Raw genomic sequence first — 13,986 nt, 5'->3', positions numbered from 1 at the left:
TCCCACTGTACAGATGTACCATCCTATCTATGCTCTCCAACTGCTGATGGTCTGCATAATCATTTGGAGTTGTGTTTATGAGCTCTCCCGGTAGGCATCACAGAAATTCAAAAGGAAGTCAAAGATCAGAAAAGCAATGGTCCACTAGATCAAAACAAGACAATTTTCCACTCCTTTGAACCAACCTCAACTTAGTGAAGTGGCTTATTCAGCCCACTCAAGTCTAGTTATGATTTAAATCAGAAGCTATAATTTAATACCTGCTCAACATTAAAAACAGTAAGGTCATTTGAATACAAATTTTATTTAATAAAAAGTCTACATGATTCTTAACAGAAGAAAAATCAGAAAAACTTCAAACGCTTCCCTTCCAACCCTGTGGATGCCTCTGTGTTGCTGGGCTACCAGCCCCACCCCATGACCACGCAGCCTGGACGGGTGCGTCAGGCACCGCCAGGCACCAGGGAAACCTAGGTTAGAAGACGCCTAACCCATCTTCCAACCAGAAGTGAACGCTGGCCTTCCGAGCGGCAGGTGAGGTATGTGCAAGGCTAGAATTCTGAAGGGTCACAGTCTTCCTCACAGGGAGTCAGCCATGAGTCTTGCTCCTAGTTTGCATGTCTGTCGGCCTGAACTGTGCGAAAAACCGGCTTGTCCACGAACTCCACGGTGCACAGCTCCGGGCCACTGTCCTGGCAGGGCGCACGCTCCAGCTCCAGCACCACGACGGTGTTCGGGGTCGAGGTCACCAGGATGTGCAGAGGCACGAACAGGGTCATCTGGGGGCCCCGAACTGGCCAGTAGCGGCCGAGGTTAAAGCCGTTGATCCACACCTGACCCTGGAGAGAGAGAAAACCATCAACCGAGCGTGCTGACCCTGCTGAGGGGCGTGAGAACCTTGGTGCGGGGGGGTGGGGTGGGAGGCAGGCGGTGTCCCCAGGAAGACGCTCAAGTCAGGGAGGAGCTGGGTGGGAGAAGCCACTCATCCCGGGACCCACCCTGCTTCAGGAGGAGACATGTTTGGTCCCTCCTGTGGCTTCAGCAGGTCAGCTCTGGATGACGCTGCAGCACATTCACCAAATTTCTGAATTTTGTCCTGGGTCCGGCGCGACGTGGGGGTGGGGTGCCTGTCTGCACACACCCGCCTCTGCCCGAGGTAAGCAGGAGCCCAGCAGCCCAGACACACGTGCCCTCTAGAAGGATGGGGGGGGGCGTCGAGGAGTGAGAGGCTGGCTGCCCAGGTGGGCGTCTACCTTCTTGCTGCCTTTTGATGGTTTTCACACCAGCATAAGAGTGAGAGGTGGGGACTTGCTTCAAGGAGCACAGAGGATCCTATAAGCTGCGAGGACTTCTAGGAGTAGGAAAAGCTGCTTCCACCACAAAACCCAGAAGCAGGAAAAAAGTTCTCAGGAATGGGGACCAGGCCCCGGTGTGTCTGCACAGCATGACCACAGGAGCTAGAATCTGCTGTCAGGTGGGACTTAGCAGTTGATGGAATAGGTGGAACATTCTGTCACAGAGAAAGCAAGGGAGCGAAGGAGAGGAGGTCACACACAAGAGGGAGACAGAATACCTGGGAGAGGATGGGAGGAAAGAAGAAGGGAGGAGGAGGGGTGGGAGGAAGAAGCACCAAAATTGGCCCCACCGTGGCCCTGATGTGTTGGGGGAACATCCTGTAGAGGGCCCGCTCTGGTTGCCCCCTGCAGCCCTGACCCTGAACCCAGCTCTGGGTGCTCACCCTGGAGCTAGCTCCTCAGTTCTCACCTTTGGGTAATTTTCAGCCCCCAGGGGGCCCCTGGATGTGAGCTTCCCAGCTGGCTTCAAACCTTATTCCTGTCGCCTCCTGCCTGTGTGACTCTGGGCAGGTCCCCACTCCCACTGGTACCTGGGGACGGGGCAGGAGGAGGAAGCCGTGCGTGGCCAGCATGGCGTGGCTGCACCCCTCACGCCACCCAGTGAAAAGACCTTGGCCTCCACGGCCCCGTGAAAAGAAGCCAGTGATGGAAAGCCACCTGTCTGTTGGGATAAGTCATTTAGAAAAAGGGTGACAGTTTCAGACTTCTCAGAATTATTTTACTCTTGTTTTTACCACGGGATATGCTATCTTGATCCATCCTGAAGGTACACACAACGACAGCTTCACCAGGGTTTATCACATTGAAGATCTGGTGGCGCCCCGTTTCCGCAGTATTAGAGAACAGCAGAGCCCGTCTCTGCGGTCGGCGGGGGGAGACGGGCTCCAAGGGGAAGAGAGGGAGAGCGCTGTGAGCAGCACGTGTGGGCGACCCCGGCTCCACACTGTGTCCGGGCCACACTGAGGACCAGTCCCTCCCGAGATGCTGCCCCTCCAATACCTCTCCAGCTGCACGAAGCAGGTCTCCTGTGTTGGTTATTGGGACTGGGGAGCTGGGTGGGAAAAGGCTCGCCCCAGCTCCTTCCAGGGTTAGGGGGTGCAATTCACCTGGCGAAGGAGATGGGGTGCGGCGGGCTGGGGCCCCAGAGCATCTTGCTTGACACTGGAAGGTGGCAGCCCCCACAGAGCTGGGCCACTGTCGGGGGCTTGCCCGGGTAGACGAGGGGCTGGCACCTATGGGCTCAGCTCGCCGCTGGTCCCCCCACAACTCCAGGCCTAGCTTGTCCTCCTAAATGCTGCCCTGCTCACAAATAGTGCGGTAGCTGCATGAGACAATAGCCGTAAAGACCGCCCCCCCCGTCATGAGCCTCCAGGGGTACCTCTTGCTCCTGGGAGCCCCTCGAGGTGCCGACTGGACCAGCCCGAGAGGAAGATGAGCATTTCCACCTTTGATTTTCCAGTCCCTCTTCCAACTTTCGCTTCCCCAGCTGCCCCCACATTTCTGGAAGGTCCAGCTCCCGCCAGTGAACACCCAGGTGGCCCCTTCCCAGACTGCTCTGTGACTGACAGACGTAACCCCTAACAGTTGCTCCTGCTTGCTCATCAAAGTAGATGTAATTTTTCTTCTGACCCTCCTGGCTTTGCATCCTCTGTTTGTTATCTTTTCTCTCCCCAATTATCACCTGTTTGGAGCCTTCAGCTCCCATCTGGATTCTGCCTCCTAACTCACCTAAATGACTCTAATATGTAGATATCGTGCCTGGCACCTTCTCTCCAACCTTCCCCAAACTCAGGATTACGGTATCTCTGTTGCTGATGGTTAGTCGCTAAGTCGTGTCCAACTGTTTTGTGACCCCACGCTGTAGGGGTCATTCTGTAGCCCACCAGGCTTCTCCATGGAATTCTCCAGGCAAGAAGACTGCAGTGGATTACCATTTCCTTCTCCAGGGGATCTTCCTGACCCAGGAATCGAACCTGTGTCTCCTACATTGCAGGCGAGTTCTTTGATTTTGGTTAATTCTCAAAAGCAAGGAAAGTCGCCAGGCCAGTTTCCCTCCACTCTCCGTCCCGGGGCGCTCAGTGATGCCTCTGACAGTTGGGTTGCCCTTCCAGCCCAGAGGAATGAAGGATTCCGAGAGCACAGATCATGGTACCTAGTTCTGAGGCCCTGCTGGTCAACAGAACTGTCCACAGAGATGAGGGCTTGGCGCTGCCCCACAGGATAGCTACCTGCACTTACCAGCGGCTGGTGGGCTGGTGCAAGGGAGGAACTAAATTTTCACTTTGAATCAGTTCAAAGGTGAATGTAAAACAGCCAGGTGGCCGGTGACTGTTGAGCTCAGCAGAGGTGTGGTGAATGCCCACCACTCCATCATCAGACCAATCTCCCTGCTCCTCTCTACTTTTACACCCAGTTCTTCAGACACATTCCGGCAGCGTTGGCTCAGGCATCTGGAGCCACCCCCCACCCCAACCCGGGCAGGTCCCCCTAGTTCCTCTAGCTCTAGATCCCAGGCTCCACACAGCAGCTGCATGAACATCAGACAGTTCTCATGAGGTCCTGCTTCTAAGCCCCATATGTGGCCCATGGGCACACACCTTGGTCCTCTCGCCCTTGTGGTCAGCTCCCCGCTTTCCTCCTGCCCACACCAAGCTCGCTCACCTGTGCACCATGCTTCACCCCGAGCCTGCAGGGCTATCCCCCACACTCCAAGCCTTCAGATCCCTCAAGTGTCCACCCCATCACCACCTCCACAGAGAGAAGGTCATGTCACCCTCCTCAGTCCTGGGCCTTCCATCCCAAGTCACTCGCTTGCCCTTTAATATCGTTCTTCTCGTTATTGTCATTGTTTGCACACGTAGTCACTTGTTTCACTACTGGTTTATCAGCTATTTCCAGCAGAGGCTCCATGAAGAGGAAGGCTGAGTCCATCTTGTTGAGGGAGAGCTTCTCAGCACCCAGCAGAGAGACATACGATATACACCCACGGCACCCAGGAGGTAAGACTGGTGGACAATTCTGCCCGGGCAAATACCCAGCCCTGCTTCAAGAATACTCCTGTCCCTCGCATCCCAGCTTAAGAATTTTAGGGACTACTGTTCACTGGAAGAACAATGCAGCATTTGCCTACTCCCTTGATTAACACTGTGATTTTTTAAAACACAATTTTTTAAGGCACTAAAAAAATCAGTTTAGGACTTCCCTGGTGGTCCAGTGATTAAGAATCTGCCTGCCAATGCAGAAGGCATGGGTTCAATCCCGGGTCCAGGAAGATCCCGCATGCTGTGAGCAACTAAGCCCGTGTACCACAGCTTCTGAAGCCCACGCTCTAGAGCCTGTGCTCTTCAACAAGAGGAGTCACCGCAATGAGAAGCCGGCGCAGTGAGTGGCCCTCGATTGCGCAACTAGAGAAAGCCTACGCATGGTAACTAAGACCCAGCGCAGCCAAAAAAAAAAAAAAAAGAAAAATCACTTTAAAAGAGTCAAACTGAAAAAAAAAATCTATTACAAAAATATATATACATTCTGATTCTTGTTTCTCTTTAAAAAAAATTATCCTGAAATTATTGGTGGGGGGACAGTAGGCCCATGTGATCTAAAAACAGACATATAACTCTTTTTTTTCCCTTTTGTTCTAGCCATGTGGCCTGTGGATCTTAGTTCCCCGCCCAGGGATAGAACCTGTGCCCCCTGAGGCGCAAGCTCGGAGTCCCAACCATTGGACCTCCAGGAAAGTTCCTAAAAGTAGACACACTCTTATTAATCAACACAGTTAAGTATTAATACATACTAAGGCCGAGCATCTGTAGAGCGAACACCGATGGCTTCAGAGTTTCCCTGGGTTGTCCCAGCTGAAACATCTCCATGACAAATGCTGACTTTCTCTGACTGTGGCTTGACCCCTGACAGACTCCCCGCTCTCCGCTAAATATTAACACCAAGATGGTAATAGTTCCAGAGAAGGACAGGTTCCTGGCAGTGACTGACTTGCTTCTGTGTTAATCAGACAGACATGTGTCTGTCTGTTTTCAATTCTCCAGATAAATAGAACTCTCTGAGAAGAATGTAAAGCAAAAGATTCAATCCTGGTTTAACTCATAGCTTCAACATTTTCAAATATGGTCAGGAGTTCCTTTAACAACACCAAACTTGGGTTGAACGTTGACTCTGTTCTACTCTGGAAGAAGACATTTAGACACTTGGAGGACTTAAAGGTCCATTTCTCAAGGTTAAACGGTTCTCACATACATGATTCATGAGTATTTATCGGGCTAACTTGGGAGGAAAAAGCAAAGAAAGAAAAAGTAAAACAGTGAGAGATAAGATGTTAAATAAACCTCCACACAGGAGAAAACCAAAATCTCCCCTTCCTTCAGACCCTAAATCTGTAGCTGATGCAAATCCTTTCCTTCCTCCTTTGTCTTAGAGTAAAAAGTTTACGATTCTCTGTATTTTAGGACAGACCCAGATAGAATCGAAGCCACGAAAACGCAGAATATTAACATAAAAGATGAGTCACTTCCTGCTCTCAGCAAACCCCAAAAGATAAATTCCTTCCTTTTCAACTCCCCCAGGGTGCCACCATTGCTTGATCTTTTTATGGAGCATCTCCCTTATGACTGTCTTCATGTGTCCTCACACTCCTGGAATGAAGCTAAGAACTGGTAAGTGAAAACCACCTCTAGGCAGCCATATATTATTTGTTGCAGAGTCCATGCACTAAAATTTGTAGGAGATTCTCCTTTACTCAGAGCCCATTTACTCCTGTTGGCATACAATTCTTACAAGCCTTGTTACTACATTAATATACATTTGGGCAAAGGTGTCTGTCTAGTTTCCAAGTTCACAGGACTTGTGATTAGGAACAATGAATGAAGTGGAAATAGTAAACTTTGTTGGGGGTAGGATAACTGTAAATCAGGCCAAAAAGAGTTGAAAAAGCATATCAAATTCAGAATGAAAGTAGGGTCACACAGGGCTAAGACTTCACGGCAGGCTGCAGAAATGCCCAGTTCTTCACAGCATATGCACTCAGGAAGTAGAATCTTGGATGGGGCTGGTCGAGTGTTGGGCAAAGAACATGGAAGAAGTGACATGTGAATTCTGACTTGGGTCTTAAGAATCCTTGCACATCTGCATTTTTTTCTTTGAACACTGCCAGTCATCATATGAGCAAGCCCAGGTTGGCTTGCTAGATGATGACAGAGACATAGACTGATCTGTTTGGTCTCAGCCAAACCCCAGGAGGAGGGCCTCCTCGCCTACTGGAAGGGCTTACCTGGCCAAGACCAGCAGAACCACAACCCAGTCTGCCAACACTCTAAATCAGGAGCTAAATACAGGTTTGCTGTTTGAAACCACTAAGTTTGGGGTGGCTTTTTAGACAGTGAAAGCTAACTGATACACCACTCCATGGCATCAATGTACAGCAGAATGCTACTTTTCAGTAAAGTAAATGATGTCATTGAACCCAATTTCACAAGAGTAGGGTTATCCTCTACTAGTCAGTTCCTCTTTCACTAATTAGCCTCTAAATGCCATCTTCAAGTCCCCACCTCTGTCGTATCTGTACCTCTCCCAGGGTGGTTGTAAGAAAGTGAGAGGGCTCAGGTGAGCACTCTGCATGGTGGCTGGTGTGCAAGGAGCTCTCCACGACAAGACTGCTGGTATTGTTTCCCATAGCTGGGCCCCTTTTTCATCCTCTCTGCTGCACTAAAGGCCAGCTTCCTCCCTTGTCCCTGTCTTCTCCTGCAGAAGAGCAAGCTTTGGGGGAATGAGGAGGAATGGTCTGTCTTATACGTATCAGACGAGAGGTGCCTCTGAGGCATCCAGTGGTCAGTCCACCCTGGTTCTGATGTGGTGTTCCCCGCTCTCAAAAATGACGCGCTGGAGCTGGAAACGGGGGTGTTACATCTGTGGGGATGAGCGTCCCTAAAAGTGTAAGCAGCGGGCCCTGAATCAAGTCCCAAGAACTGAAACACAGAGAAAGCAAAGCCGGAGAAGGAATGAAGACAGGGCAGGAAACCAGAAGTTGGGTCACAGGCATCAGGAGAGCTTCAAGGGAGGGAGTGGCTACCTGTGTCAGACATTACTTGCCAAGGAGTTAAGTGAGAAATGTCTGGGGAGCATGTCACCAGGGGGGTGCTGGTGGTCTCAACAGGGACAGCTTCCAAGGAGCATGGGAGCAGAGTTCCTCCGCATCGCCCTCCACTCTACAGACTGAGTCCGTGCCTGACAGGCGCCTTTCTGCTGCATTCCCATAAATGCTGAAGTCTCCCCTTTAACTTGCATCATACAGCCCAGCCCCCGCAACCTGCACAGAATTATCCACACAGACTCAAGACTGACAGGCCATCTAGAAGACGGCCATCAGGTCTGGAAACAGAGATGACACAATTTCATTATGCTGAATGCAGTTTTCCTTTTTTTGCTGTGTTCCAGACTTCATGGCTACCCCCTGTGATGGCCAAGAGTGGACAGCTCTTCCTGAATGAGCAGGAAGTACCTGAGTGGCCTCTGGCCCCCACCGTACTCCTGGGTCATCCCCCTCAGAGGCTGACAACACCATACCTCCAGTTGTGTAGGCTCCAAACTCTGGAGTCCTAGTTCTGAACAACCAGTTGGGAGTTGGGGATTCCCAAGAGCCCCTCCTCAGATTCAATAATATCCTAGAATGGCTCACAGAATGCAGAAAAACACTGTACTGATATTTATGGGGTTATTATAAAGGACATAACTCAGAAATGGCCAGATGAAAAAGAGTCACAGGTCAAGGTATTAGGGGTGCAGGGCTGAGCTGCTGGCTGTCTCCATGTGCACCTCCTGCCCAGGTGTAAGCTCTCAGCATCTGGAAGTGTTCACCAACCCAAAAGCTCCTTGAATCTTGTTGTTCTAAAGTTTTTTTTTTATAGAATTCCATTTCCAGGCCCTGACCCTAACTCCAGAGGTTGAGGAGGGATGGGCTGGAAGTTCCAACGTCTAATCACATTGTCTTTCTGGTGACTAGGCCTCAGTATAGGACTGATCACCAGAAAGACCAAATGATTAGAGAGCTGGAAATTTCAAAAGCAAGGTTCAAAAAAAGAGTCTCCAAATAGAAGATATTTATCAACGCTTCATTATAAATTCTTTTATCCATGGTTCTTTTACAGCTTCTTGCTTTTCCTCTGTATTCAATGTTGATTTTTTTTGGTCACCAGCATGTGGGATCCTAGTTCCCTGACCAGGGATCGAACCTGTGTCCCTGGCAGTAAAGCGTGGAGTTCTAACCACTGGACCACCAGGGAGGTCCCTCTATGTTGCTTCTTAATGTTCAAAGCTTAATTCTGGTAGAGGAAAAGCCGAAGTTATCCCACCCCTCTCACCCCCATGCTCTGCTAGGCACCCAGACCAACTCAAAGTGGTAAAAAATGCAGGAAGTCTACAGAGGATATTCATGTGGTGTCATCCACATGCATCTGAAGGAGAGATAAACAGCACATTCGTCACTGCAGACAGAGTAAGGGTTTTAGGTCTGGCCCATATGACAAGCTGGAGCACTGAAGAACAATGCTCACTGTGGTGAGTTTGTGGTTGGACGAGAGTTCTACGCAGACAAAGCGCTGGCCTGTGTCTCTTGGATGAAGCAAAACATGTCAGACAACTTCCCAAAGAAATCCCAGTTGACGTTTGGGCATTTAACCAGAAAGCCACATCCGGCTCAAGTACGGCCGATTAATCAGAAGTGACTTTTTTTTTTTAATCTCCTGAATCTCCTTATCAGTGACTTCATTCACCCCATCAAGGTAGTTTCTCTGTAACAAGTGAATGGCAGAAGTCAAAGGGTCAGAACAGGGGCCTGGATGGGGCATCCCGGCTGGAGAATAGAGCAGGTTTGGTGCCCAGGGCAGAGTCTTAGAAATCACCCACGCTTTGGGTGGTCCATCCCCTCTGCATCCCCCTGAACTGCATCCTCCCACACTCAGAACTCCATGCCCTGCGGGGGGAGGTGTGTGATCTGTCTGCAGTGCATCTGCCCATCACTCAGAGCCTCAGGAGCTGGCCTGGACGGTCCATGGCAACAGGGACCACCGTTCGCAGGAACAGAACAGAAAACGCGCATGCTCTGTCCTAGGCATGATAAACGTGTGTTCTCTGACCTTCAGACCTAGGCAACCCAGGCTCGCAAATCTCGTGTGTGTGTGTGTGTGTGTGTGTGTGTGTAAAGCTTTACTGAGATGTAATTCACATACTACACAACTCCCTCATTTCAAGTATACAACTCAGTGGTTATTAGTTTACTAATGAGAAATCCAACCATCACCCCAAAGAAAAACTCTTCAGTCTTTAGTATCTGCCCCCCCACCCCCGGCATTTTCCCTCAATACCCCCTTTTCCCTGCTCTAGGCAACCACTAATTTTCCTGTGTCTATAGATCTGCCTGTTCCAGACATTTCACATACATGGTATCACATGGTATATATGGTTTGTGACTAGTTTCTTTCATGGAACATGTTTTCAAGGTTCATCCATGTCGTTCATTTATCTTTTTTTTTTAAAGATTTTTATTTATAAACTTAGTTTTGGCTGTGCTGGGTCTTCATTGCTGTGTGGACTTTTCTCTAGTTGTGGTGAGCAGGGGCTACTTCCCAGTTGTGGTGTGTAGGCTTCTCACTGTGGTGACTTCTCTTGTGGAGCAAGGGCTCGAGGGTGCACAGGCTTCAGTAATCGTGGTGCATGGGCTTAGTTGCTCTGAAGCATGTGGGATCTTCCCGGATCAGGGATCGAACCCGTGTCTCTTGCACTGGCAGGTGGATTCTTTACCACTGAACCACCAGGAAAGTCCTGTTCGTTTGTTTATACTGCCAAATAATTTTCCATTAAACGGGTAGACCATAGTTTGTTTATTCACTATTAGTTGAGGGGCACTTGGGTTTTTTGACCTTTTAGTTGATTTTGGATAATTCTGGGTAATGCTGCTGTGTAGATTTGTGTACCAGTTTTTACATTTATTTTTGGCTGAACCATGCAGCATGTGGGATCTTAGTTCCCCTGCATGCTAGTTTTTGATCAGACGTATGAATTAGATGAGTTTCTTGGGTTCTAAACACCCTGACACATTCATAAATATTGTGTGCACATGTACTTTAACATTAATTTCTTTTTTTTTTTTTTTTACTTTTGACTGTGCTGGCTCCTGGTTGCTTTGTGCGGGCTTTCTCTAGTTGTGGCGAGGGGGGCTGTGGGGGCTACTTTTAGTTACTGTCCAGGAGCTTCTCACTGCAGTGGCTTCTCTTGCTTTGGAGCACAGAGGCCTCTAGAGTGCAGGCTCAGTAGTTGTGGCTCACAGGCTTAGTTGCTCCATGGCACACAGAATCTTCCCAGGGATGGAACACGTGTCCCCTGCATTGGCAAGAGGATTCTTACCCACTGCACCACCAGTTGAGTCCTGTACATGAACTTTTCAAGCATAAAGGTGCAGAAAACCCATCAGACTAAGTGAAGAGCTTTTGCCTGGATCATTAGTACAAGCTCCCCCTGGCCTTCGAGGCCCTGTACGTGCTGCTGGCCTTTTCACTTGGGCCTCCAAGTCAGACAGACCTAGGGCTGGGGAGCCTTTCCACCAGCATGTCTGTACCTCACACCAGATACTCAGGTCTCTGAGCCTCTATCTGCTCATCTGCAAACTGGAGACACTACCAGGACATCCTACCACACGGGGCTCCTTTGATGATTATAAAGATAGTGTCTCTTAAGTGCTGAGCAAAATGCCTGGGTCAGTAACTTTTGGGTGTGACATTTCCATGACCTGGCCAAGGTGAACCCTTTTGACCTCCCAAAACATGTTATGCTTTTCCATTTACTTTTTCCTTTGTATCTAGTATTCTTTCACTTGAAGCTCCCTCCCTGACATAACCTCTGATTCTGATGAAGGACTATCCATCCTTTGCGTGTATGTCAAGCTCCATCTGAACCCCCAGCCCTGCTCATAACTCCTGGGAAAGATAATGCTGTCTTTATGCGTTGCATCTCTTGAAAGTTCTTTCTCCAAGCCACGGAACTGATACCACCTGGTAAGCCACCGTTTGTGTTGGGTCTTCTCGTGGGCCTTGGTCCCATACCCCCAGCAACAGCCAAGCCTCTCTTCACCAACGGGACCCTCGCAAGGCCTGCACTCCACTCACCTCCAAACTCACCTCCAAGAGGTTTCTTGCAAGGGACCCAGCAACATAAGCAATTTCCCTCTTCCACCTGAAGGCAGTAACAGAGCAACCAGGCCCAGGGAGGAGGCCAAATAAACCAGGCACTTAAAAAAAATGCCCCTGCTGAAACTTATGGCTCAGCAGGTGAAACTGGGGAGACAGCTTGAGTGATGAAGTGTCACGGGTGCCGAGTCCAGACTAGGCTCTAGGGGGATCAAGGGGGACAGAGGGTCTAGGAAGGTTTCAGAGAGGAGTTAATGCCAGTCTTGAAGTTGTGAAGACCCAGTGGGCACAGAGAGGGAATGAAAAAGTGTGAACAGAGGATACCAAGAGGGAGAAGAGGAGGACCGGGTGGAAGGGCGGGGTCAGGAAGAGGGAGGGAGAGAAGAATGAGCATGCGCAATCCACTGGGAAGATCCGGGGAAGGCTATAGTTCGTTTCCGGGTCAGGCTATACTTTCTTTCCGGGTCCCAGCGTCCCTAGATATTGTTTCTGGGCTGCATGCAACAGGGAGTTGGAGAGAAGACGGAAAAGCTGACAAAATGCTGGAGGAGGAAGAGAGAGAAGAGGATCTCGGCCTGGAGGAAGACGGTGGGGAGGGGTTTGGAGCTTACACTTCCTTCTAGAGGCCACTGGGCAGGAAGTGAGGGTGGAGGCAGAGAGATAAGTCTGACAGGAAGCTGAGGAACAAAGGATCTCACTTGATAGCGTCAAGTAGGGTGAGTCCTCAGTGGAGGAGGTGGGGAGGAGGTAGGTGGTTTAGGGGAGGTGGTTAGAGTTACAGGCCAGCTGGGGATAGGGAAGACAGAGGCCAAGGACTGCTGGGCAGCTTGGGGACCTCCAGAGTTTGGAGACATGAAGGGACGAATATGCCGGAGAGGCCACACCAGGGGTCCTCAGTTACCGATGAACTAGCAGAGGCCAGTGGTGAACCCAGTCCCAGGGAGGGTGAACAAGGAGTGGAAGGGCAAGGGGGCCAGTGGATTGACGGCTCCTAAGGGGGGAAAAAAAATGGTGATGTCGTCTAGGCAGGATAGAGAAGAACTGTGGCCCTGATGGTGGAGTTTCAAGTCATCCACAAGATCCAAGAGTAGACCTGGGAGCCTTGAGAGTTTTGACGGACAGAAACATATGGCCAGAGAGAGGATCATAGAGCTTAAAATTATAGAAGTATGTTCACCAGGAAATATATGCTTGGGCGATAAACCAAGTCTCAATAAATTTAAGAAGATTTTGCAACCATCACCACAATTTAATCTGGGGACAATTCCATCACCCCAAAAAGAAACCCCGTACCCATTTGCAGTCACTCTCTATTCCCACCCTAAGTCCTAGTTAGCCATTCATTTACTTTCTGGCTGTATAGATTGGCCTTTTCTGGATAATTCAGACAAATGGGATCACACAATATGTGGTCTTTTATGACCGGCTGCTTTTACTTAGCATAATGTTTTTCAGATTTATCCATGTTGTAGCCTGTATCAGTAGTCTGCCCTTTTTTATTGTAGAATATCATTCCATTGCATGGGTATTCCATAGTTTATCTCTCCATTTGTCAGTTGATGGACATTTTGAATTATTTCCAACTCTTGGTTACTTTGATAATGCTACTGTGGATATTTGCATGTAAGTCTTTGTGTAGACACATGTTTTCATTTCTCTTGGAAACAGCTGGGAGTAGAATTGAAGAATCCTATGATAATTTTAGGAGAAATTGAAGAAACTGCCCAACTGTGTTCCAAGGTGTTTGTATCATTTTACATTTCCACTAGCAATGTAGGAGGGTTCCCATTTCTCCACATCCTTGCCAACATTTGTTCTTGTCCATCTTTTAATATTACAGCCATTCTAGTGGGTGTGAAGTGGTATTTCATTGTGGTTGATTTGCACTTCCTTAATGATGTTGAGCATTAAGCATCTTTTCATGTACTTATCTTCTTTGGTGAAATGTCCATGCAAGTCCTTTGCCCATTTTTTGAGTGGGTTGGTTATCTTTCTATTACTGAGTTATAAGAATTCTTTATATATTCTAGAACCAAGTCCTTTGTCAGATATATGAGTTGAAAACATTTTCTGCCAATCTGTAGTTTGGATATTCATTTTCTTAATAATGTCTTTTGAAGGGAAAATATTTTCAATTTTGATAAAGTCTAATTCATCAATTTTTTCCTTTAAGGATTATGTATTAGGTGTCAAGTCTAAGAAGTCTTTGCCTAACCCAAGATCAGGAAGATTTTTCTCCTTCTTCCAGAAGTTTTATAGAAGAATTAAGTTAGAAATAAAAAAAATAAGAAATGCTTCTAAAACAAAAACAAAAACACAGAGAATTCCTTGGTGATCCAGTTCTTAGGACTGTGTGCTTTCAATGCTGAGGGGCTGGGTTCAGTCCCTGGTCAGGGAACTAAGATCCCACAAGCTGTGCAGTATGGCCAAAAAAAAAAAAAAATGAA

General features: G+C 48.7%; 1 protein-coding gene across 1 annotated transcript in view; it reads right to left on the bottom strand.

Moving 5' to 3' along the window:
- Window positions 1–285: 285 nt before the first annotated feature.
- The window catches only part of GLB1 (galactosidase beta 1), a 101,718-nt gene continuing 88,017 nt past the window's right edge, over window positions 286–13,986 (bottom strand). The window contains exon 16 of the mRNA XM_043443159.1: window positions 286–839. Coding sequence (XP_043299094.1) covers window positions 609–839 — 231 coding nt within the window. The 3' untranslated portion in view covers window positions 286–608. The remainder of the gene's footprint in view (window positions 840–13,986) is intronic.

This window comes from Cervus canadensis, chromosome 22 (genome assembly GCF_019320065.1).
Source record: "Cervus canadensis isolate Bull #8, Minnesota chromosome 22, ASM1932006v1, whole genome shotgun sequence".
Taxonomy (NCBI): domain Eukaryota; kingdom Metazoa; phylum Chordata; class Mammalia; order Artiodactyla; family Cervidae; genus Cervus; species Cervus canadensis.
This window is presented reverse-complemented; position numbering and strand designations above follow the sequence as displayed.